At 39.2% G+C, this 26,772-nt stretch overlaps 1 protein-coding gene across 1 annotated transcript; it reads left to right on the top strand.

Moving 5' to 3' along the window:
- The first annotated feature begins 6,212 nt into the window (after window positions 1-6,212).
- Window positions 6,213-26,677, top strand: ERMP1 (endoplasmic reticulum metallopeptidase 1). Its single transcript, XM_064735161.1, has 15 exons — window positions 6,213-6,493; window positions 7,078-7,379; window positions 10,333-10,460; window positions 10,815-10,920; window positions 11,777-11,923; window positions 13,502-13,594; window positions 14,964-15,176; window positions 16,317-16,537; window positions 19,243-19,417; window positions 19,946-20,136; window positions 20,825-20,977; window positions 21,464-21,666; window positions 22,330-22,445; window positions 22,955-23,118; window positions 24,429-26,677. The coding sequence occupies exons 1-15, from the start codon at window positions 6,213-6,215 to the stop codon at window positions 24,591-24,593; spliced, it is 2,658 nt and encodes an 885-aa protein (XP_064591231.1). The 3' UTR covers window positions 24,594-26,677.
- The last annotated feature ends 95 nt before the right edge of the window (window positions 26,678-26,772 follow it).

Below are 26,772 nucleotides of genomic sequence, written 5' to 3'. Positions count from 1 at the left end.
AATGAAGTCCTTATTTAAATAAACTGCACAAATGTAGAAAGCTAACCTGGCATAAATACACACAGATTCTTGCAAAGTCTCCTCATAGTCAGCTGTGCTCAGATGGAATGCAGAGAGCTTATTGAAACCATGCCTCCTGCATTCATCAGTCTTTTGTGGTGATCATGCTTGGAACTCCTGCTCTTCCCTCTGCTTGGAACTACCTGCTCTTAGCACATACATCTTCTTTTTTTTTTTTTTTTATGACCAAAGCCTTCTCACAGCATTGATAAACAGATAGTAAGCCAAGATAAAACCCTCCCAGTCATATGATCCATCAGCTAAGAGAATATTGATTGAAATGACTGAATCAAAATGACTTTGTTTGATTTGTGGTGTTAAGTGATTGCTAATGTAACAAGGTAGCCTGAACATAAATATTCAGAGAACTGTGTGGAGGAGAGGTAGCATATGAAAAGACTGGAAAACTGTTATGTAAGAAATAAACAGGCTGACATCACTGCCAAAATAGCTGAAATGGGATGATAAATGAACCTGGGTAACTTATGTGGATGAATACAGAGGTACTTAAAGTCTTGAAGGAAAAAATTAATCTTGATATGATTAGAGAAGAAGAACCAGGGTGGTGATTCAGTTGCATAAAGTTAGGATTACAAAAGAGGTGTGTTTTGTGGAGACAGGATAGCTGGCAGTGATAGCTGGCAGATATCAGAGGGGCTAAAGAGCAGAAAGAGGTAGCAAATAAGTGAGTGATTAGGGCTTGTCAGAAGTTGTCAGACTGTAAAAAGTGAGCTATTTAACAAATAAAAGAAGAATAAGTGGCTTGGTTTTGGACTGGGTTCTGGTTATCTGATTACCAGTTAAACAAATTCTTATTAGTTTAAGATAGACTGAAGTTTTACAATTTTGCATGGGAGCAAATGAAGAAAAAGCTGTCCTGAAATTACAGTCAGGTGTGCTGATTGCTCCCTTCCCCAGGGAAACATCAATCCCTGGCCTCCCTTTATAACAAAGGAAATGCTCAGCCTGCATGGAATGGGGTGCAGAGTATCTACAGGGAAGAGGGTGTCATAGAGCCTGACTTGGCTGCAAGTGGAGGGTATATTTATCTGAACAAAGGTTGTTTGTTTTGTTTTTCAACAAGCAAGAATCAGCTCATTTTCTCTGTGTAATTCTTGGCTGTCATTATAGCGTCCATTACAAAATTATAGGGTAAGAAGAGGAGGGGACACAGGAAATGAGTACTGCTAAACAGGGAAGAGGGTAATGCACTGCTTACCAAATCAAAATGGTCAAGTACAGTGCTGATGCAAACAAGAGTCTCTGTGCCCTATCAATCTAGCAGCATCTGTGGGTGGCTTCTCCCACTTCCTGCTCTGAAAAGAGTGAGCAGGGTCCAATTACTCTGCTTTAATTATAGCATGAAGGTGAAAATGCCCAATTCTTGGGTGTATCTGGAGTGTCAATAAGGCATTTTCTGTCTTCATACCTTAGGAAACAGATGGATGTGTTTGGCTAAATTAGCCCTAAATGTCCCACCATCGATGTCTGGGAAAGATTTTTGCAAGGATTCAGCTGAGAGCACAGACATCAAGGGATATAAGCTCATTAGACTTCCTGTCCTATTTTCTTAAACCAACCTGTGACACACTATGCTAGGTGCTGTATTGTGGAATACAGGTGTGGAAAGATGATAAAGTGAGGAAATAAAGTCCAAAAAGAAGAAGTGCTAGTTTCCTTGACAGCATGAAGCGTGCCTGTATAGAAGACTTTTGAGAATGGACAACAGCTTGTATTGAACCGAATACAAGGCTACACAAGGCTGCCCTGTATTTCTATAAGGATAGATTATTAAAATTTGAATATTCTTGAAAATATTCTTCCTAGTTTCATTTTTTTAAACTAGGATAGCATTTTTAAAACTGCCATAATAATGAAGAATGAAGAATGAAGAATGTGTGTTGACTCAGAGCAATACTGAACACTTTACAAAATTTGCAAGGCAAACATTTGCAGTACACAGAATAAGAACCAGGCCACAATTAAGAGATGGCAACTGGACTGTTGGTAGTAGTGCCCAAAAAATCCACCTTCAAGACAGGGCAGAAAATTGGTTTAATATGAGCTTCTACATATAACATTGTGGTTACAGGAGTGAGGTAACTGCTGGATAGATGGAAGAGATGAAAGATCTGTGCCTGAGGGAGGAATAAAGATCTAGCCCTATTGCAGCAGCAAGGCTCAGTGATCCAACACCATCTTCTGTGCAGGGAAGCAAGATTTTTCCAAGCCCGCATCTGTCACTAAGGAAAGGCTGACATAATAGGTCCTGGAAACTCAGAATGTAAAATCTGATTCTTCTTCCTCACAGAGTTTCCTGCTGAGTCCAAATTTCATTGAAAGCTGGTCTGTCAGAGAAACTGTGGGACACTGAGTGGATGGCTGGAACATGCTGCAGTGACAGAACCAGATTCCCAAGACAGCCAGACAGAACTGTCACTTCAAAGCTGTGGCAACATACTTATGTTAAAGCAAATAAAGATCTCTGCCTCCCTGCAGAGTAGCAATGATCTCACCTTTGTATATGTCACTGGTATAGGTGCTTTAATGCTCCTTCTGTTGGTTTAGCAATGCAGGTAAGTTACCAGAAAACTTGAAATCATCAGAATGGTTAACAGGAGCATGAAAGGGCTGGAAAATCACCAGTTGATAAAACTTAAGCTTGAAGATGAATGTAAGAGGGGTCTTGATCATGATGTATTAACACCGACACTAGACTAGACAACTTGTAACAAAGGGATTTTCAATTTATTGGTCAATGATGTATGAAGATTTGATGGATAGAAAATGGAAGCTAAGAAATGAATACCACAGTAAATCACATTTGAATAAGAAAGGTGACAATGGGAACAATTTACCTGCTATTTCATCACTGTTTATTTTTAGTCAAAACTGAATGTTCTTCTGAAGATAGTGTTCTAGTTCTCTTGCCCTAAGTAGCTGATGGTGGCCTTAGCATATAAAAGATTTATATCTGTACTTTTCCATAAAGCAAGAATGCTAACTTGCTATGACTTAACTTACTTTTGCTACTTAACTAGAAAATAAATCCAACCCATAGTCCTTATCGATAAGGAATTGTCTTTTTACTTTTTCTGCTTAAAACAAGGTTTACAAGTATAATTAATGCTCAGTGAACATGTTTTTTCCTCTTTTGTGAGCTGACAAAATAAGCCAGCTTGGATTGCAAGATACTAGGTTAAACACCAGCCTACTTGACATAAAGTCAAACTGAATTTATGCTGAATAATTTGATTGGAAATCAGATCCAATTATCTTAAATTGGTCATTCCAGACTAACAGAGCAATAAAGGGCACTGTGTTTGTTGATGAATTTGACCCTGATATTACAGTCATGTCAAAACATGTAAGCACTGTAGTTCCAGCCTAATTCATATCCCACAGTGCCCTCCCAAATGCTGTGCTCAGAACAGAAGATAAAAGGGCTGTGCTCTTTCAAACATACAAAGCCTTTCTGATCGAAAGCAGAAAATTACTTCCAAATTTTGAATTGACAGAATTTTAAAAAATTTTTTGATCTGTAAGAATATGACTGTCACAAAAATTAGTATGTTCAAGACGTTTTCTTAACAAGGGGTGGTTTAATGTTTAAATGTTGCCCAAAAAATAAAAGGAGAATTATAAGGAAAACAATGAATTTTTTCTACAGTTCCAATCCTCATGTACACCTAGAGCCAAAAGAAAGAGCTACACATCAACAAATGGTGTGTAGCTCCTACTTCTCAAACTGTGCATAATGCTTCAGATCAATAATGTAGGCATAGTAAAACTGATGGAAACCAAAATATGTTGCTAGAGAGCTACTGGCCCTGCATAAAGCTGCTTAGGCAAGTCTTTTGGGAGTGGTGGCCCCCCCACTATTTCAACACTGATGATAGGCTTTAAATCAAAATAAGAGATGAAAGTCTGAATTTGATTCCTTGATTGTCCTCTCTATATAACTTCAAGACCTACACAAGAATTTCAAAGGATAAATAAAGACCTACATTCAATAGCAGGCCTGTCTTTCTTTAAAACCATGTTTTCTTAAGTATATTCATAGTACTAAACATCATACAGGTTATTAATATGACATTGTCAAGGGGCAGTTTCCATTCCATGACATATTGGGGGGTCACATTTGATTTGTTTTGTTTTGTTTTGTTTTGTTTTGTTATTTGTGTTGCAAATCTTTCACTGGACTAATTCTGCACTGGTATTTTTTAAAAAATATTTGAAAATTTTTGAAAAAAATTATATTGGAATTTTTCATAGTAGTTCCTAATGTAACATCTACTTTTGAGAACATAACCTGTAGGAATGTCTGTTTGTGAAGGGAGAGGTAACATAGGTAAGTGAGACAAAAGCAGAAAGGAAGAAAAACTGAACAAAACAGAATAAACCAAGTCTCTCAGCCTAGAACTATGTTACTGGGTCATGGCATAATTGGGAGTTGCAAATCATAAATCATCCCTAATAATCTTGTCTGCACTGAGGATGCAGTGAAGCAAATGAGAAAACTCACTAAGCCTGAGTATGGAAATTTCCTAAAGAACGTGGGGTGTGCAAAGAGCACAGTCATCACCTTTCAGTGCACCACTTTTTTCAGACTTTTTAATTCCAAAGAGTATTGCAAATCCTATTAGTGTTCATATGCCAACAAAGGCAGGGTAGAAAGGAGCAGTGTTCAGTGTTTATCTGCACCACTGGATTTATTGAAACTGCCATTTCTTTAGATCATTACATATTTTGTTTCCAGGTTACATTACAGAGCAGCAAAAAGTAGGTGTCTTTTAGGATATCTTCAAAAATGGTGAAGAACATTGGAAGGCAGTATGACAAACAAAATGACCACAAACAGTGGTCATCTTCTGGGCCATCACTCAAAGGTAGTGTGAGAGCAGGAGGAAGTGCTCTCTCCCAAGGAGAACCATGTGGAGTGCTGCATGAGTGACGGTCCTTGTCACTGCTCGGGCCCCATCCTCGCGGGTGCTCTCCTTGGCATAAGTTCACTCGAAGCCACTATTCACTAGCACCTCTGGTTGCTCTGCACCCCAGCCTACATGAGCTCCAGCCTGGGGGCTGCTACAACTATGAAATGCCAAAGATATAATGCAGTGGAGAGTGAAACTCTGCAAGAACCACCATTGCTGTTAGGTTTTTTAGGGTGGGGGCTAGGGTTGAGGCACTTTGCTGCTCCCCTACATGGCACCACTGTTACTTCTGTGAACTGTGAACTTTCCTTTCTGCTTTAACAAAAACAAAACCAACCAACCAATTAAAACAACAAAAAGAGGCAAGAAACCAGGGAAAGCCTTGCACACCTTTGTGAGCAAGGTGTTGCAGCACATAGCGCATGGGGCAGTCTTTGGTCAGGTGGATGCTCCCCCTGGAGCTGTGGCTGCACAGAGAGCCCAGGGCTTCACCTCTGCCAGGCCACCACTTCCATGGACAGCCACTGCTGAGGGCGTGCCACCCTCAGCGTGCAGCCAAAGCAGGCCCGGCTGCACTGGCTGTGCCCAGTTACGGGCCCCTGAGGACAGGAGAGCCATGGAGCTCCTGGAGCACGTCTGACAGAGGGCAACAAAGGTAGCTAACAAATTGGAGCACCTCTTTCAAGAGGAAAGGCTGAGAGAGTTGGGCCTGTTCAGCCTTAAAAAAATATGTCTGTGAGGTGGCCTTATCAGTCTAAGTCTCTGAAGGGAGGCTGCGAAGAGGATGGACCCAGCTCTTCTTAGCAGCTCTGAGCAACAGGACACGAGGGCAGAAGACAAGAGGACAATGGGCCTAAAATTATGCACAGGAGGTTCCACCCGAGCGTGAGGAAGAAACCTCTATCTTTTTAGTGCAGTTGACCGAGCACTGGATCAGATTGCCCAGAGAGGCTGTGGACTTTCCCTCATGGGGGACATTCAAGAACAGTATGGACAAATCCTGCGCCATGTGCTTGAGCAGGGAGGCTGCACCAGGTGGCTTGCTGTTGCCCTCAAGCCCGACCGGCGCGGAAGCGGGGCGAGAGCAGCAGAGCGAGCGCCACCGCCGGGCTCGGCGCCGGACCACGTGAGCGGCGGGCGGGGCCGGGCCGGGCCGCGCTCTGACCCTCGCGCGTGCCCGTACGGCGGCTGCGCGGCGGGCGGGAGGACGGCGCGGCCATGGAGCGCGGCGGCGACACGGGCGGGTGGCGGCTCCGCGCCACCGCCGCACAGCGCGACCGCCGCCGGCCGCCGCCGCGAGAGGACGGCGACCCCGGCGCGGGCGGCAAGAAGCGGGGCGGGCGGCGGCCGCTGCTGCCGCTGCCCGAGGCGCGGGGGGCGCCTCTGGTGCTGCTGTACCTGCTGGGGCTGCGGGCGCTGGCGCAGGTGTCGCACCGGCAGCTGCTGAGCCGCCCGCCCGCCGCCGCCGGGCCCCGCGACTTCAGCGCCTCCCGCGCCAGGTACGGCGGGGCGCCGGGCGGGAGGCGGCCGGGGTGGGTGGCGGTCCCTGGCAGAGGGGTCGTGTCGCGCTGTGCCCTGGCGAGTGCTCGGAGCTGGTGGAGCAGCGCCTCCCCATATTTTAGTTCCAGTAGTCTCGTGTAGTGCTCAGTGTCTTCAAGTTTTCAGTTGTTATGTCACCGAGACGTCGGCAAGACTAAAACTATCACTTTAATTTCAGTTTTGGAGTGTTAGCGTCAGGTGTATATCTCGATAAAAGTGTGCTTTTTCAGACATTCGGAAAAAGACATATATGCATATGCAGAACCTCGCTACAGGTAAAGTCTTTAGCTTCTTCATTCACCCTTCTGTTTCTTTTTAAATTGATATGTTCAGATCAGAAAACCAATACCATGGCTTACTATCATGGTAAAAAGAAGGAGTCCTAATCAGGGCTATATTCCCATTACAAGTTACCATCTAACTGGCTTTAGCCTCTTCTGCCTACCTTGAGTTTTGAAATAGAACCATCTACAAAAATGTTACAGTTGTAGATAAGTTACATACTAAATGTATTGATGCTTGAGTTTTAATTTATGTCTTACAGGGGATATCTTGACAACATTACAGCAATTGGGCCCAGAACAGTTGGAAGTCCAGAAAATGAAGTTCTTGCAGTTAACTACCTCTTAGAACAAATCAGGGGAATAGAAAGAGAAAGCACGGATGCTCACAAGATATCTGTAGACATACAGAGGCCCACAGGCTCCTTCAGCATTGACTTTTTAGGGGGCTTTACTAGTTACTATGCAAACATAACCAATGTGGTAGTGAAGCTGGAACCTCGCAATGGAGCTGAGCATGCAGTGTTATCCAATTGTCACTTTGATTCCGTACCAAATACCCCAGGTAGGTCTGTGCATTTGTTCCATGTTTCTGTGTGTGACATGAGCTGCAGGGCTTGGCTCATGGATTTCTCCTACTAAGTAGCCACGCTAGAATAATGCACGTGCCAGCTAGTTAGCTTGGTCTCAGTGAAACTCATTGTTTAGAGTGACAGATTGATCCTAGTTAAACTCAGGATTTCACTCTCATTTTCTGGTAGGCAGTGATTTACAGATGCTTATCTAGATTTCTGGGAAGTTTGGATATATATGCCTTTCTTGTACTTCACTGCTTATGCATATTGTTTTTGTGCTGTTTCCACCCATCGTCCAGGTCTTTTCATATTTCTGTACTGATTTAATCCTGGTTTTCCTTTCACAGGATGCTTTGTGCCACAGATTATGCCCACACATATTAACGAGTCTGTTTTCCCCTCCTTCTACTGGTATCTCAGATTTTCAGTCTGATATGCTTAAAATATGCCAGGGTTTTTTTTCTTTCCACATTCAAAGCTTCTGTCTCAAAAGACTGTAGTGATCAAAGGCTGGAGTACTATTACCTTGATAGTGTGTATTTTTTACTGCTAGTTTGAGTATCACTTCTGCATACTCTCTTATTCTTGTTCCTCTACATTTTTAAAAGCTAATCCTTTAAAATTGTTATTGCAGCAAGGGTGTAAACTGCTTTGTAAATTTGTGGGTTTAACAAAGCTAGGAAGGTATGGATCTAAAACAAAAAGTAACAGGCGTGTGCCTGTTACTACAGTTAAAAAAACACCCACAGGTGGCACTCACCAATGATACAGCTTTTACTGGAATTTCTTCATTTACATCCCATGCAATATTTTATTTTTTTGGTGGTGAGCCTTCTGTTCTGTAGCACATGTGACTAGTCCTCATTATTAAGGGAACAGTTGAGTGTTAGCTAGAGAAACAAAGCTTTTGCTGGACTCCTTCTGCCTTTTTTCTGAACATAAATTGTGTATAGAACTTCTCTTTCTCAATCATATTTGTACAACATGAGCTTCTAAATTTAGCTTAATAAATGCATGATTATTATACATGCTCTGTGACTGAGGAACTGCAGAGATGCTAATTACTGCATGTATGTCTACCAAGACTTAGAGTATTTCACAAGCACAGTACTATGACAATTAAAAATTGTTTTCTAATTGATGTCCTATGTAAATTGTGTCAATTACTGTGGATTATAAAACAGGATTATGTTTACAGCAGTTATTTTCTTTACAGTTACTCAAACACTAAAATATTTCACCAACCGTGCACGGAAGTGCCAAAAACATAGGAGTGGTTTGTATAGGATTTTAGAGAAAACTGCGGAGGGGCCAGAAATCATCCTGTGTGCTTGTTATTAATCGCAAAGCAGCCTTGCTCTTTACAGCAGCAAGGAGCTGCTCTGCCTTTTGTTTTCTTAGTGTGTCACTTGCACATTACCTAAGCAAGAATTTTTTGTTTTTTCCCATATTCTCTTAGCTGTTTGCTTACAGCCCTTTTTTTCATTATCAGAAAGGTGGGCTTTTAACCAGAATCAGCATGACTCAAAGATCAGTGAGTAATACATTTGAAAATCAGATAATAAAATATAATCTGCTTGTGGTGCTTATAGACACAAAATGTGTGAAGCAAATCTCAGTAAATCATTTATTTTAAAAAATAGAAAGCTTGTGTTCCTTGTGAAGGAAAAATCATAAACTTTGAAGTCCTAAAATATGTCTCTTGTTCTGATTCTACTGCTCTTCAGTTTATATGGCCTATTTGATTATTTTTTGATAAACTTGACAGCAAAAACATTCTTGAAATATCATTGCAGACATGATGTGGTTTTCTTAGGCCGTAATTTCTGAGAAATAGGGTAGAGAATTGTGTATTGGAAAAATTTCAAATTTACCTATTCTATGCAATAAACTAAAGCTAAAACCTAGACTAAGATTTATGTTTATATTAAGAATATGTTGTTTTCATAGCAGATACTTCTTAAGTTTTGCCTGGTGACAAGCTTTGGAAAAGCTGCTCTTTTTTTTCTTTAGTGTGTAAATTGAACATTTTGAGCAGCCAACAAGTGTACCTACATAGCGTGCTGACTCCTGAACACACCATTGTTGGCATCTCAGTGCATGTCAGCAACATGCGTGCAACCCAGGCCCACAGGAACGAGGTTTAAATTTCTGTTTTCTCCCAAATTTTATTTATTAGAACAGGATAGGGAGGTGCTACAGCTTGCACCAAAGTGAGGGAAGTGGGAAAATGGGAGGCCTTGACTCAAAGATGGCTGCTTAATCAAGATAAAAAACCAGTGGGGCGTGGGAGGTGTGAGATTGTAATTGGATGAGAAACTCAGAGACAACAGAGATTAGAGTGAAAGGGCTTTCTGCAAAGAAAGAAGGGTGTTGAAAAGCATCTGATCATGAAAATCTTTTATTATAATGTATACCTTATGGAGACTTTTAAAGATGTGAATTCTGGTATTTCCTTAGCTTTATTTTGCAGTCTTAGCTTTGTGTTACTTGGAGGTTTTGTCCTCCTAATTGAATGCATTGTAAGAGTGTAGAGCACTTCAGGGTGACTTTAGTGGGAATGTTTATTTCTTGAAATTTGGGAGTGCTGTCAATGAAAATTACCTCCTTATTTGTTCAAGTTGTATTTAGGAAAATAGATAATTATCACATTGCTTTCCTAGTAGCCTGGTTAGTCTTAGATTCAACACCTCTTGAACAGTGGTGTTGAATCTGATATCTTGTCATTCACTTGCCCAACTTCTGAATTTATTTTTTCTTTCAGCTGTTGCTTTCAACTGGTGTAGACAGGGTACAAGCAGCACCAAAAATATACTAAAGCTTAACACAATTGTACTGCAGTTATATTAAAACTGCAATAGCATAAACCATTTTCTCTCTCTTGTTTTTGTTACAAATCTGTGTGTTTGTTGTAAGCTTTATTATTTTGCTGATTATTTTAAGGTGCCAGCGATGATGCTGTTAGCTGTGCGGTGATGCTTGAAATACTTAACACACTTTCGAAGTCATCACAGTCCCTGCAGCATGCTGTCATATTCTTATTTAATGGTGCAGAAGAAAATATTTTACAGGTGAGAATGTGCCAGAATTAAAAATTACACATCAAAGCAGTATATTAAAGCTCTTAACAAATGAAAGATATAGCTTGTGTTTAGTTTAGCTCTTGATATAGCTTGTGTTTAGCTCTTGAAATATTCATTGATTACCTGTCTTTTCTGAGGAGAATGTGTATAATTTCAAAGGAAAGCATGCAGTTGGATTAAGGGTATTGTATATATTAGTTTAAGTAGAAGACTTGCATTTTCTGCATCTATTTGTGTTTTCTGCCTTGTGCCTTGAGTTATATGCAGTCTTGAATGATGGAAAATAACATTTAGGCTTGTCTGGTAGATGTTTGACCTATATTTTTTTGTTTCCCCATCAAGGCTAGTCATGGCTTCATTACACAACATGAGTGGGCCAAGTCAATCAGAGCTTTTATTAACCTGGAGGCAGCAGGTGTAGGAGGAAAAGAACTTGTTTTTCAAACAGGTATGAGCTTGCATTGTGTCCAATTTCTACACTAGGATAATTTGATAATAAATTATGCAGACTTGAAGGAATATTGAAAATGACTCATAAGCAAAAGACAAGAGAACATCTGTGCCTTTTTCCCAGTCCTGTGCACCAGTTAAATTTTTCTTAGTCTTTAGGTAGTTACAGGCTAAACCTCTACCACATAAGTTCCTTCATAGGTGTGAAGCCTGTGGAGGGCAGAACAACAGAATTGTGTTTCTCTTTTACTTAAAGATAAAAAGGACAAAAGTGTTTTGGTAGTACATATATCTTAACACTCATACTTTCACATGTTCTATTTATTTTTCACAGAAGTTCTTGTAAAATCAGGAAGATGTTGGCATTAGAACTCCATCTCATGCTCAGGAAGCAGCAAAACTTCTGTGTTTTGTAGGCTACGGTTAGACCTGTACCCCATCCTAGCTGGACTGCAGACATTGTCCTGATGAAGCCCTTAGGTGTTTGCTTGCTCTGAGTGCTTTAGGGGGACAGAATTTTTTCTAAACAGCAGTGTGATACATGATGGATTGGAAACTTGGCTAAAGGTTGTGACTTCTTCATTAGCTAGTTCTTTTTGGGACATGACTTATCTGCTCTGCCACTGTTGCTCTCTCTAAGCAGTGGCTTAGTTTTTTTTCCCCTCAGGTGTAGTCAATTCTTTCTCTCAGGTGTGAGTCATTCATCCAACACAATTGTACTTACTGTATGCTCTGCAGGGCAAGAGTGTTAAATCTCAGTGAGTTACTTTGTGTTATTTGTTACCATGAGAATGCGTAGCCTAACTGAAGTTCAAAAAATATTTGTTGTGAGTTTTCTGCTCATCTTTTGTCAGGACCTGAGAATCCTTGGTTGGTACAAGCGTATGTAGTTGCAGCCAAACATCCCTTTGCCTCTGTGGTGGCGCAGGAAATATTTCAGAGTGGCATTATCCCGGCAGATACTGACTTCCGTATCTACAGGGATTTTGGCAATGTTCCAGGTATGTTATCAAAAGGCATGTCAATACACATTGCATTTTTATAACAAGGACACTCGTCTCTCGTTGACTATGTGAACATTTTCAAATTTGATCTGTCACACTGGGAGGGAATTTCCCTGTTCCTTTCCTAAGGAAAGAGTTTTTAGATTGTCATATAGTTGCTAAGGATGTTTTAGATGACTGGTGTTTTCCAGAAAGAAGCTTCATGGTAGAAAAGTTTCTTGAAAATCGGGGAAATACTCCAGGAATTAACAGTACTCTATTAAATATTCTGGTTTGAAACATTTTGGTACATGATGTTAATAACCTACTTGCAGGAATGAAATGTCTATATCTAATAGATTAAGCAAAATCATCGTCTTTAGAGATAGTGACATAGTCATTAATGTATTTCATTTTCCTTGGGTTTTGTTTGATTGGGGATTTTTATTGTTGTTTTGTTTTGTTGTTGTTTTGTTAGCTTGTTGTGGGTTGTTTTTTTCCTTATTGGTGGTGGTGTTTTGTTTGGGGGATTTGGTTGTTGGTTTTTAGGGGGTTTTGGTAGGTTTTGTTTGTTTTTTTCCATAATCAAGGACTGGACAGAAGCTTTTTTTGTTTTGCTAATCTGTTTACAGCTTGCTGTCCTTTCTGTGGAGAATGATCAGTGGGAAAGAAATGTGAAATGTTCACTCAATGAACACAGTTCAAAAGACTGCAAACTTCTGTAAAGTCCTTGTTGTTCAGGACAGGTTGTCATTGGAGTCAAAAAAAGTGATATTTTTGAATTGATTGTTGGTACAAAGCAGTTGTTCTGACATATTCTGTACTGTTCTGAAGTATGCTTCTAGTCTGAAGATAAAGTAGCTGATTTTGTACAATGTCTTCTTTGTTCAGAATCGTACCTGGATGGTAAATGACTTCTTACTGACCTCTGGGGATTTTTTAATAAACCAATAAAAAATAATTAAGTTTAACAATTGGTTTGTTCCTCAGAATTGAGACCTAATTTGCTAAAAACTGTGAGAATTCAGATTGCAGGTAGCAGCTTTTGGCATATGCAGCTGAACAGGTGAATGGGATACACTGAATGTATAACTTATTAAGCAGAGGGTTTAACCTTTGGGTTTTGGTAAATACTTTTGTTTACACATTAGAAGTTCAAAGAGCGCACCTGGTATTTTGAGAAGGAGCTCTGTAGTTTCACAGTGCTGCTTTTTATTACTTTTCAGCATGAACATTTATTGAAGTTTTGCAAGTAAGCCTTTGGCAAGCACCTTGTACATCTTGTACATGAGGCTGAGATGATCTGGTGCTTTCATGCGTTTCTCTATTTGGGTACAGATGTCCTGGGAATGGGTACATGCAAAATGACAGATACTTTAAAATATTTTAAAGCTGTTCTCTTTTAAAGACACTGGAAGTCCAGTTAGTTTTCCTTCTGTAAAGAAGACTACTTTCTTCATCTCTAAGGATGATGACTGGGTTACAAAGTAGAGCAGCATTTTCTGTAAAAAAATATGGGAGGCTTTCACTTATTTGTTTTGGGGTTTTAGGATTGTATAGATTTTAAAAATGCAAATGCTGCTTTTCTTTTTGTAGGAATAGATTTGGCTTTTATTGAAAATGGCTACATTTACCATACAAAATATGACACATCCGACAGAATTTTGACAGATTCCATTCAGAGAGCAGGTTGGTATTTTAAGGATTCAATAATTTACCAAAGAGTGGTGTTGTAGCTGCTTTTTCATTTTGCTGTAGGACTGCTGTAGTATAAATTGATAATTTTAATGACACATTTAGTACATGTTGGTTGTGTTCTCAAGAACACAAAGAAAGAATTAACTGAATACATACATTTTAAATAATAAAAGAAATATATTTGGTCAACTTGGGAAGATAAACTTTACCAGCCTCCAGTGACATTAGATTCCACAGTTGCTTTCAAATCAGAGTTATTGTCTCTCCATTGATACCTGATTAATCAGCATTCTGTGTTCCTTTTATCTCACTAAGTCCCATTATTGGTTAATGTTTTTCATCGGAAGCTTTTGAGTAGTTTGGTGGCATATAGACTGATCTACCAACAGAGAATTGTGGATTAGAATGGACCTCAGGCAAACTTATGTGGTAGCACACAGACTGGGTAAATAGGATTTATTTTCAACAACAGGTTGTGCTCATAGCAGGCTGTTTGACAGAATGCAGTAAAAAAAATGATGAAAACCTTTAATTTCCCAGGAAAATTAGCATAATCCAAAATACTCCAGGATTTTGACTATTTACTTTTCACGTTTATACAGAAGCCAGCTTAGATGACCAGCATGAATTAGGGTTTTAAACACTTCCTTGCACCAATTTAGCTGCAGGACAGAAAGTAACGCTTTTAAATTCCTATCAGAAAGATGATTTTACTGGTCATGATGGTTATATGTAGAACTTGTCCCATTAAATATATGACAGGTTAAAAAAACAAAAAGACAAACTTTATAGCCAGTAAGCACTTTTTATGGTCTAATAAAAGCAAAATCAAAGTTTAGAATGATTGCTCTCATTGGGTTACCTGTGTTTTGACTGTACTGTGTAAAAGCAAAAGGTGATTGATTCCTGGAGGCTACAGAATAAAATAGTGGTCTTGTCTTTACAGTCATGTAGGGAGGGAAAGGCAGGTAATTCATAGTCATGGAAACCTGGAGGGGTCGCTTAGTAGTGAGGAAAGGATGAAGATTAGGAAATTATAAACTCTTCCATGGGTTAGCCTTCAGTGTGAAGTATCAGAAGTGAAGAAGAGTTTGTGGGCTGAAGGCCTGACTGTTGCCTTCACTGAGGTGATGTCTAAGTGCATGAGACTTCCCAGGTATACTTATTTTGACAGCTGGATAGAATAACTCATGAAGATACTATTTGTATACTGTCAAATACCTGTTTGAGTGTAATTTGTGTATTCATGCCTTTGTTGAGGATATTTCTATACAATTTTTCAGAATGGTTATATTAAAAATGCTGTGTGATAATTTATTAACCTTGATATAACTATACTGCGCCTCTGCTCCTTTAATAGGTGACAATATTCTGGCTGTCCTAAAATACCTGGCTACATCAGAAAAGTTGGCTAAATCTTTTGAGTATCGACATGGAAATGTTGTGTTCTTTGATATACTTGGTTTATTTGTCCTGGCTTATCCTGCTCGTGTTGGCACAATTATGAACTATATTACATCAGCAATTGCTTTTTTTTATTTAAGCAAAAAAGTATTACAGCCAAAACCTAGAGGTAAGTCTAGGTGATTTTGGGGTGGGTTTGTTTGTTTGTGTTTGGGGTTTTTGGGGTGTGTTTTTGTTTGGGTTTTTTGGTGGGGTTTTTTTTTTTAGCTTTTTTGGTTTTTTTTTTTAATTGCATTACTCTTCAACAAATAGTAATTACTCGGTTCAAAAGCACAGGTGAAAAAGTGTTCAGACCATTACAGCATCTGGTTAGTTGAACTTCAGAAATAAATTTTAGGTGTGCAGCATGCCATAGGAGTTGCTTTATGCTTAAGTCTTGCATCTGAATATTAATAATGGTGAAAGAAGATGATAGGCCTGGATGTGTAGCATTTATGAATCATGATTTTGTCTCTTATCATTTCATGAAGGTTAAAATTTAATCTTTTAAAGATTTGGAAATTGAAAAAAAAAAGCCGAGTATCCATATTATGTTTTTTGTTAATTCAGATATGGTGTCAGAACCATGTTTCTATGACACCTGTCTGTAGACAGGAGCAAGTAAGGAAAAAAATATGGAAAATGACAGAAAAATTTAATAGAGTGTAAACCAACTTAAATCTAGTTAGACCTTCTTAGTATGTGTAGGAACATGCCTATTTAAAAGAAATAAGGCTCAAGAAATCACCCCCATCTCAAAATCCAGAAAACATTTTGGAGTAAGAAAATGTTACAAGAAAAGCAACTCAATTTTTTTGTTCTTGAGGGGAACGAGGAGAGGGACTTGTGGGTTTTTTTGGTGGTTGGTCTTGTTTCGTTTTGTATTTTTTCAGGGGAGAGTTTTTATTTTGATTTGGAGTTTTTGTGGTTCGTTTTTTGTTGTGTTTCTTGTTGGGCGTTTCTGTATGCTTAAAAGTGGAACCGTGGCTCCACTGGCCCCCTAGTAAAATTTTTGCTAGAAAATTAAGAAAGCTGTAATCTGCAAAATGCACCAGTATTCTGGGAATAAACATTGCAGCAGGGATGTGTGCAAAGAACATGCAAAGAATTAGGCTAAGAGATGCAAACTGTGCTGTTGAGAGATCTTCACAGGGGATCCCTTTATTTTGGTCATTGAAGTAGTTACACTGTGGGGTAATTAAAATGTTGATGATAGTCTGCAGTAGAATACACAAATATTGAATGAAACTTCTTTTTTCTTCTTCTATAGCTGTTCATAACCTGAAGAAGTTACTGACTGCATTCAGCTTAACCCTGACGAGCTGGGTGTGTGCACTGGTGGCAGTCCTCATGGTAGCAATGTTTGTCTCCTTCATTGGACGGGCTCTTTCTTGGTACACCCATTTCTATGTTTCTGTGTCTCTCTATGGCACTGCAGCTGCAGCTAAGCTCATTCTTGTGCACATGCTAGCCAAGAAGTTCTTCTACAAGGTAGGCAAGGCTTTGTTGTTATTGTTGAAGGGCAGTGAGGTGTTTAATCTGTGGAAGATAGATTTGAGCTGCTTAAAAAAAAAAGCAAAAAGTTTTTAGTATTTTAAGTGTCACTGTGAAAAATTGCTTCATCTTAACATAAAGATTGTTCTGCTAAATCAGAGAGGTAAGAGCTATGTGATTTAAGGCAGCTTTGACCTTTAGGAGATGTTTCAAAAAAAAGGCAGGAGCCTTTGTGACTTGGGTCACAGCAAGCCCAGGCAGTGCCAAGGCTGGGGCAGAGTGGCTGCAAAGCTGCCCCAGGAAAAGGCCCTGGGGGTGCTGGTGACAGCAGCTGAGCATGAGCCAGCAGTGCCCAGGTGGCCAAGAAGGCCAATGGCATCCTGGCCTGTGCCAGCAATGCTGTGGCAGCAGGAGCAGGGCAGGGATTGTTCCCTGTACTCAGTGCTGGTGGGGCCACACCTCAAATCCTGTGCTCAGTGTTGAGCCCCTCAGTACAAGAAAGTAATTTGGGTGCTGGAGCATGTCCAGAGAAGGGCAGTGGAGCTGGGGAAGTGTCTGGAGCACAAGTTCTGTGAGGAGCAGCTGAGGGAGCTGGGATTGTTTAAGCTGGTGAGAAGGAGGCTCAGGGGGGATCTTTTGGCTCTCTACAACTGCCTGCAGGGAGGGTATAGCCAGGTGGGGCTTGGTCTTTTCTGCCAGACAACCAGCAACAGGACAAGAGGAAATGTTAAGTTATGCCAGAGGAGATTCAGATTAGATATTAAGAGACATTTCTTTATGGAAAGGATTATCATGCTTTGAAACAGGCTGCCCAGGGAAAGGGTTGGGTCACCATCCTTGGAGGTATTTAAAAGATGTGTAGATCTGGCGCTTAGGGACATGGTTTACCAGTGGTCTTGGCAGTGCAAGGCTTAGATCAAATGATCTCAAAGGTATTTTCTAACTTAAACAATTCTGTGATTATTCTGATTTATAGTTGTTTTGACCACAGCTGGAGATGTAACAGAGCTCTGTCTGTGTTCTTCTCTGCAATAGGTAAAAGTCATTTAGGCCCCTGCAAAACTCAGTGAGGATTTGGTGTGTTACTTTTCCATTGCTGTCATTTGTCATGATTACTGTCTGTTTACCTGTTTTGCTTAGGATTCTTTTTTATGAATTAACCAATGTGATTTAACATGTGTAATAATTTCATAATTATGGATTATAGCAGTCTCATATGGTTTTGTGTTAAATACGAATAATCTTGAGGTATCTGATAGATATGACACTCCTCCAGGGCAGAAGTTGACTACTCAGGCCTGCTAGGTTGAGGTTTTAGGTGTAGTAATATTTAGTCATTCAGTTTGCTGTTACTTATATTATCTCAGCCATGTGGGTGGGTTTTGGACAAGGGAATTTAGGAAGCCTTAGTTGTCATCCAAATACAAATGTTTGAAAAAGTTTTAAGAACTTCATGCCATTTGATTGTATGAAAAGTTCTGAGTGGATCCATTGTGTCTTTCTCTGGAAGTAGGTTTTTTGAATGTTTTTAGGGAAGGGGAGTGTTAAGTGGTACGTATATCTTACTAAATGTATGTATTTTGTGTTTTCCTTTTGTGGAAAAGAAGAGCCATTTATTAAATAGATGCAATGTTACCGTTTTCCAGTCGTCTGGATGAGCTGGTTGTTACTTTCATTAGCTGTTAGGACATTTCAGACTCTAGATCTACATCATTGTGGAAGATAGATTTGAGCTGCTTCCACTGATTGCCTAATCATCAGATCAACCATCTGAAAATCAGAAGTGTTGCATGCTGTAGCTTGCACCACACTGTACAGTTAATGTTGCTTGCATTTGACTTAAAAGTTGCATAAAAATTTTGGAAGCCAGTTTCTTCCTTGGCTATCAGAGGCAGATTCATGGCTCAGCAACTTCTGAGTTGATAAGCTTAATGTTTTGAAATAGTTTGGCAACTTTTATGTTTCTTCACTCTCCTCTGTTTTTCTTCCTCACCCTGAAACTGAAGTAGGTGCTTTCTGATAACCATTGTTCATGCAAGCAGTCCCTTGTGCTACTAGCTGGATTTGCAGTTAGGAATCGTGCCATGCAAACAGTGCAGAATGGCCCATGTAATTTAAAAAAAATCCAAACCCAAAGCAAATAATATTTTTGATGGTTAAGTTTCTTCTTTCTGCCCCCACGCCCCCTGAAACATATCTGCTGTTGTCTCACATATTATGTCTTTTATTCAAAACAAGTAACATATTTTAATAAACAGACTTCTGAGGTGACATCTTGTGGCATGACCTAAAGTGGGACCAATATAATATTTGTGCATTAATAAGAGTGCTTGTGTAAGAAGCTTGTTAATATGCTGTGTTTCTTTTTTTAAAAAAAGACCCTATTTGCCTGAAACATTAGCAATGTTTGTATTTGTGTATTCTTTGGTATTGTTATTTGTACATTGCCTTCCTCCTTCTTCCCCAGCCTATGTAATCTCTTTTTCAAGTTATGTCAGCAGAATTAGAAAATTAGTAAAAAACATGTACTGTCATGGATAATTCTGTATGGTAAGAAGATGGTGAGATGATGCTATTCAAAATTGTTTTGCCCAAGGAAAACAATTGTTTACAAGGAATGTAGATTTTTTTATGTGTTCTCATGAGATGGGACCTATGGAATGTGCACAGTAATGAAATGTTTTTACTTCTTTTTGTTACAGAATGTGAATGAGCAGTTCCTGGGAGATGTTTTTTTTGATGCCTCATTGATGATTTGGTCAATAGTATTGGCTGTGATGACTCAGATGGGCCTTTGTTCAGCATTCATTTGTACATTGTGGGTAGCGTTTCCTTTACTCACTAAACTGATGATCCACAAGGAATTCAGCCAAAAAGGTATGGATTTTGAGGGGTAGATGTTATGTTTCTAAACGTGTACCCCTACTCTTATTTAAGCAAAAGAAATCGCAAACATTGACTTTGAGTAATCAAATTAACTAAGTCACATTTTTGTCATGAAAAAAGTGTTCTTGAACTAGAGACAAGTTTGTAAGTGTGAGAAGCTTTAAAAAAATATGCTGAAAAACATCCCAGGTCTCAGGCTGTAAGAACAGTATGTCAGTATATTAATAAGTGATCAGAATTTTGATGAACAGTAAGGTTCATAAAAATATAATAATATTTAAATAAACATTTTTCAGGTTTTTTTTGTAGTACAAGATTAATTTTGTGGTGGTTTTGAAAATTATACTGGTGTTAGCTGTGCAAAATGAGATCTTCCCATATCCATTTTAGGGATGAGGACCAGTATTGTGTATTGGGACTTGCAGCAGTATATCCTTGTGGATATTTCAATAAAGCTGTGTGTTTATGTCCTTGTAAGCTTCTACTTTTTTGTCTTTTGCTTCTTCCTGTTCTGTATAGGTGCCACAATAAAGTTTATTGCGATGTACATGCTGGGGATGTTTGTTCCCTATTTGTATATGCTGTATCTTAGTTGGACTGTGTTTGAAATGTTTACACCTGTCATGGGACGAAGTGGTTCAGAAATTCCACCAGATATGGTGTTGGCAGGATTTATTGTCATCTTTACTGTGATCCTATCTTCCTATTTTGTAAGTAGAATTTGCAAATGTTGTTTAAAACCCTTAAGCTTTCTCTATAGTTTAGAATAAGATGTGCTTTTTGATTAATACTGGAAGTTAGTGATAATTTTACAGTATCTTAAACATTACAGGAAAATTCTAGAACATATGTCAAAGATTCCACAGTTTGTGTTAGTCAAAGAAAGATCATTGAAGTAGAGCTTATATTGCTGTATGGTGATGTAGTACAGACTGATGTAAAAGACAAAATGTAATGCTAAATTTTGAGTAGAGATGGAGTAGAGATTTGATTTAGGTTTAATATATGACTGAACAATACATATACCAACTTCAAAAAGAATACTCAGATTTGTGGGCTTTTTCTGCTGCTATAGAACTTGGAAAAATTTGGTTTTTGGGTTTTCTTTGTTGGGTTTTTTTTTTGGTTGTTTGTTTGTTTTGGCAGATGTTTTAAAAACAAGAAAATTTTGAAAGTTCCAGGAACTACTCACTTTGTTTCTTTTTAAAAAAGAAATCATCTTAAAAACACTAGTTCTAAATACTGAGATTAAAAAGACATAATTGCAAGTACCACCTCACACGAGACACTTCCTTTTAATGTACCTTCAGTTCCATAATTGAATTTTAGAATTATACAAGTAGAGTTTTATATTTATGTGTTACAGTTTTATAACTGGACTGTTTTTTTATTCTCTAGATTAACTTCATTTACCTTGTCAAAAGTACCAAAACGACGCTAGTAACTTTAACTACTGTGTTTGTAGTCACTCTGATTCTCGTTTGTAGTGGAATCTTCTTTCCTTACAGTTCTGATGCAGCTAATCCAAAGCCTAAGCGAGTCTTTCTCCAGGTAAGAAAAGGTTTGCATGTTGTATGGCCTCTTTTGGTTGCAAGAATGTTTAGTTTTTCCAAGGCTTAATATCCCCTTTCTTTCTTGGTTTAAAAGCTCTAATGGTTATTCTTGGATTTGAAACAATTGATGTTTCCCTTGTTCACTCCCAGTGTTCAACTCACCTGTGTCAGAAGAGCAGGGTGTTTTAGGGGGGTTTAAGTGGGTGAATTGTGTAACCAATGGTAATTTTAAAAGGAATGTGGTTTGAGGTGGGCTAAAACAGTCATCTTCTAATAGTGTTTTTATGATATGTTTTCATCTGAGTAATTCTTGCATTTATATTCATAAATACTCAGATACGTGTTCAGTGCTGAAAAGTCTACTGAAAATGCAGTAGACCTTAAGGTATTTCAGACCTTAAGGATATTTCAGAATCACCTCTGACTCTTGCAAACTCCAGAGGCTCCATTATCTTTCTGTGTTTGTTGTTTTTTTTCCTTCTAGCATACGAGCAGAAGATTTCATGATCTAGATGGAAATGTGGTTAAAAGTGACTCTGGTATATGGATCAATGGGTTTGATTATAATGGAATATCTCACATAACTCCCCATGTACCTGAAATCAATGACACCATTAGAACTCCATGTGAGGAGCAGGCTCCCTTCTGTGGCCTTCCTTGGATTCTGCCAGTCCATTTCATGTTCCGGTTTGTGTGAACTCTGCCTCACTTGAGCACTTTACTGCAAAGTACAGCAGTCGTTTATGCAATTTCACTTACATAAGGGAGGAAAAACTAAGGATAATCTTGGTCTAAAAGTACATAATCCTTCATCTGTGTCTTCTGCCATGGATCTGCTGCAGGAGCTGTAGAAGTTGATGTGTGGAAATTAGATGTAGGCACCAGAGGAGAAAAAGGTGAAGGGGGGCCTCCTGAAGGGCAGTTCAGAAGAGGAGGATATATGTCTTCTCCCTTCTTCCCTTCCTTCACTGCAGCTGGCATCAGAGGATGTTTAGAGTAGCAGGTCTCTGCAGAAGGAATCCCGCTGCTGTGGCTGTTTCTCACACCACAAGAGTCTTGAGAGCAAAAGTTTATCTGTTTGAAGGTGAAAATGTTCTCACTTGTTTGTTTTGTAATTTAAGGCAGATGAAGGTAATGAATTGACACACCAGTGACAATTTTTCTATTAATATGCCCTTTAAATATTTGTCAGGCCAAAAGCTGATTTTACCTGTCTCCTGCTAGAATCAGCATCTTTTGAATATTTCATGCAGCAGCAGCACAGTCAGCTGTGCTATGGAGAAACTTCTTGTCTTCTGACCTCAGGGTGTTGCATTGAGAATAACTTGAAACTTTTTTTTTTCTCCACAGGAAAAACTGGTATCTTCCTGCTCCGGAAATTTTGCCAAGAAGCCCCATTCAGTTTAAACTTCTGTCCAAGAAGCTGATGCCTTGGAATTCTGTGAGGTTAAGCTTTGAAGTATCTGGTGAGTGACTGAAGCTTCTGCTTTATGATTTGTGTTTATTTTTATGCTCATAATAAATCAGGCTTTGACTCCAGTACTGCAGGTTGCAGTGCTGTTCCCAAGATAGTTGAGCTTTCTGAGATTAGCATGAATTAATTCAGTTTCATAGCACACTAGAAGCTGTGAGTAGTGTCTTGCAGTTCTTATTTCTGGGACTGGTAACTTCATCTGTCTTGAGTAAGTCTTGATTTTACAGAAGGTCCTTTCTAAGCTGGATCTTGTAGCATTTTATATGTTAGTATGTATAAGTATTTTTTATATTTATTATTATAAAATGTCCTGTGTTCCTCTGTTACCTTAACATCACGCTTATCCCAGTGCTTAGGAAAAATTGGAGCATCTTCTGTAGAGAAGACGTTTCTGTGCTTTGGAAGACATGAATAGTAGCTCAAGGATGCTCTGCTGTTCCAAGGGACAGCAGGTGGTTCCTCTGCCCGTTGATCCATGTGGACTCATCTCTGTCCCCGCAGGCCCAAGCCACATGTCCCTGTACGTGCGGCCGCGCGCGGGCTCCGCGCTGTCCCGCTGGTCCCTCGGGGATGGAATGCCGGTCGCCAGCCTGGGGGGAGACTACTTTGTGTTCTACTCCCGTGGGCTGCAGGCAGCTCCCTGGCACTTCTGGGTGGAACTGACGGTGAGTGCGGCACTGCTGGAAACTGGTGATGCCTTGGTCCACCCTCTTCCCACCGTGGCTGCATCCCTGTGTGAAAAGTGTCACTGTAACTTCCTAATGCTTTGCTTTATTTGGTGGATCTTAATTCTAGTATCCTTCTTTTGATAGGTCAGCTTTATAGATCGGCTCCCATGTATTTCCCATGACAGTCCACCAACTTTCAAACAGCCAAGGGAAAAATACTTTTCTTGTCTGCATGGTCTTTGATCATAAGTTTTGATTTCTCTCATCTTCCCCTCGCAGTTCCTGAAGTTTTATCTTTACTACTGTTATTTCAGAGTTGGTTTTTACTATTATGAGTAGTTCTCTTTCTCTTCTCTTGTTTGCTTGGTGTTGGGGAATTATAGAATCCTTGGTGGAAAATGTACCTGCCCTGAAGCTGAAGAGAGCTGTTAAAGCTTTGTTTGCTAAATTTTCTTTTGCATTATTATCAGCTAGAAACAAGGGCTTGCAGCCTTCCTGTTTGTGTGGGATTCAACTCAACAAATTATAGCTCTCATCCTATAACTTTCTTTATGTCCTGCCTCCACCTAAGCTTCTACTCAGCCTTCGCCCTACGCAGCCCAGGCCTAGGCTTCCACCAAACCCACCTAATCTCAGCCCTGCTATGTTTAGAGAGCATAATGCTGTCCATCTATTATCTGTCTGCCTCCTCACCTTCTAAGGAATTGCAAAGGAATAATTTTTTGCAGACCCGTATGTTTTTAATATAGGTTTAGCAGTATGTTTTTGTATGTAAGTTTTTACTATAGGTTTAGTACTTAGCCTTTGAGTAAATATTACAAGTATCTTTGAAAAGTCAGAAAGCCCATTTTTCCTTCCTGCACCAGGCAGTCTAAACACAAATAATCCTCAAAGGGTACTCGATAAGGCAGATAGGAGTCTCAAGTGTGACAAGCCTTGCATGTCTGATAGAGGCAAAGCTAAGGCAGAATGGGATTTGCCGTAGAAGGATCAGTGTAAACACTGTGTTGGAGTCCATATCTTGATTTGTCAGCAAAACAGGCAGATACAAACACTGAAGTAGGAGCACGTGGAAGCTGTGTAACACCTCAGAGGCACTGTGATCCAAAAATGTGGTTGCCAGTTTGTTTCCAATTGAACTCATCATGTAATCAGATTGATACGTTGAAGATAAGGGAGTGTTTTAACATAGAGAGCAAAGAACTGCAGGACAGATACTGTCTGTAGAAAGAACTGCATCTGAATTGATGTATGTTCAAGTATCAGGAACAATCATAAAGACTGTGTTGTCCTTTTCTCATTTTCAGGCCCCAGAGAAGCATTCTGATGGGATAGTCTCCCTCGCCATAGCAGCACATTACTTTTTTGGGGAAGATCAAAAGTCACCTCAACTCTATGCCTTACTGGAGAGGTTTCCAAACTGGACGTTTTCTTCTGGCTGGTCCTGTACCTATGACCTTTTTGTCTTTTAATTTTGTCAGCAGTGCTGCAGGGCTGATAGGGTTATCTCTGATGCAGCATGCCCTTATGGCAAGCACTTTCTAACAACATGCCAGAGACTTCAGCAAGAGCTTAAAATACTTCAGCAAATGGTGTTTCTTTGGCAGTTTGACTGTTTAAAGACTACTGCTGTCTTGGGGATATAATGATACTTTTCTGAATGCAGTTCACCTTGGCTCTTCCACTCTTCCAGTTTGGCTAGTGGGTTTCTTAAAGTGAAAACTGCACTTGACGAGGTAATATTAGTACAATAAATAGTGGCAATTGTAATGGGAGGGCTTCGTGGAATTATTTTGATACTGTGTTAAATACAACTGTACTTGACTGATACATGGAGTATCACCTACCAATCCTATCCGTCCTATTCAAGTCTGATCTGCAGCTAGAAGGTGTTTGTTCCTGTGGGAGCACGGCAGAGGTGGCAAAGTCCCAGGCATTACTTTTGTCACTGGAGGACGTCACTGAAAGCTGTGATACTCATGTTGGTTGCGTTGAGTCCTTGGCAAATGCGCAATGCAGAGAAATCAATATTATGATGGGACGTGGTAATTGTTTATCCAAATTGTATGTTTCTGTTAAAAAAATTAATCCTACCCCTTTTCCTGTCTCTCTGGTGTTCCAGCATGAGTGGCTAAGTTCAACCTACCATCTTGTGGTTTTGTTCCTGTTGGGATCTTTCACTACCAGCACATGAGCATGTGACTTGCTCTCTCATACATAAGAGTGCTAAGTCCTTACTCCTTTAAGTGGATGTCTTATAATTAACCTACTCTAAACTTTTAGTTTCCTTCCAATTTATTAGAATTGGCTAATTTTGGTATCTCCTCTGGAGAAACTTTTGGTAGTGTGTTAGTATTGCACTTGCTAATACATTTTGCTATTTCTTAAAATAAGGTTTCCTTTCCTTAAGGAAAAGCACCTAAAAGAGTAATCTTGAAAAGATGTCTAATATTCTGGATTGCTCTTATTTTATTTTCATAGGATGGATTTTTATAAATGTCAGTGTTTTAGAGAATCTTCCAATTTTAATTGGCAAGCTTTGAAATCAGAAGCTACTGACCTCTTTTTTTGTACTTACCATCTTTTTGGGGTTTTTTAATGCAGTGGTTAATAGTTAAGGGTAATTTTTGAAATTCAAAGAACTTGATATATCTGAAGGAACTTAATGTTTTTTTCCAAATTATGTATAAAACATTTGGCTATATCAATATCACACTGCAAATTTAAATAGTTAATCTCATGAGTATTGCCTAATGTCATACAGAGCAGATTTTGTGCAGGCATCATCATTTTGAGTAGAAACATGCTAGTACTGGTAAGTTTGCAGAACACATGAAAGAAAATTGTGTGACAGTTAATTTGTGTGAGCTGTGATGGATAACAGCTCTTCAGTCAGGTATTTTTCCTTTTGATTGTTCTGTAGTAGTGTGTAATAGTGGAAAGAACCAGTGTCATTGGTTAGTCAAGGGACATTAACAAAGATTGTCAACTCACTCATGGACTAGGGTAAGAGGTTTAATTACTGTAATCATAATGAACTGGCCATCAGTATCTTAAAACCTGGGGGTTTATAGATTAATGTGCATTAATCATCACTTGATTGTATCTGATTTGAAAGTACAATCCCTATATTATTTAAAAGTGCTATTAATGATTTGAAAATCAGAGTTATGAACTAAAACTCCTGTGTCTTGAATCTCAACGAATGTGTTGTACTGTACTCTAGCTGATGCACAGCTAGTTAACTAAAGCTGCACTGATATTTACCATCTTTCTCAGTTTTGAGTTTTGTGTTTTGCTTATGATTTAAAGCTTTGGAAGTGCTGTGTGAAGAATTCATATGGGGAGCCAAAAATATAAAAATGCCTGTTGGCAGTTTCTGAAACTTTAAGTGAAGCAATAACTTCTGCTGTCTCAGGATTTAATCCTTGTTAAATAAATTTATTATGAGGTATATCTGGTTTGTTGCAAGTTTCTGTCTTTGTAAATAAAAGCAAAACTTGATTGGTGACACTTGATTTTTAGCATGATTAAAGGCTATATATTTGAGTTTCCATTCATTGCAGTAATGTTTTACTTGAACTTGGTGTAGAAATACTGCTAAGAGCAGTATAATATTGCTGGGTCAGACAGCTGGTGTTAGAGCTGTGT

This window comes from Zonotrichia leucophrys, chromosome Z, assembly GCF_028769735.1.
Source record: "Zonotrichia leucophrys gambelii isolate GWCS_2022_RI chromosome Z, RI_Zleu_2.0, whole genome shotgun sequence".
Classification (NCBI taxonomy): domain Eukaryota; kingdom Metazoa; phylum Chordata; class Aves; order Passeriformes; family Passerellidae; genus Zonotrichia; species Zonotrichia leucophrys.
This window is presented reverse-complemented; position numbering and strand designations above follow the sequence as displayed.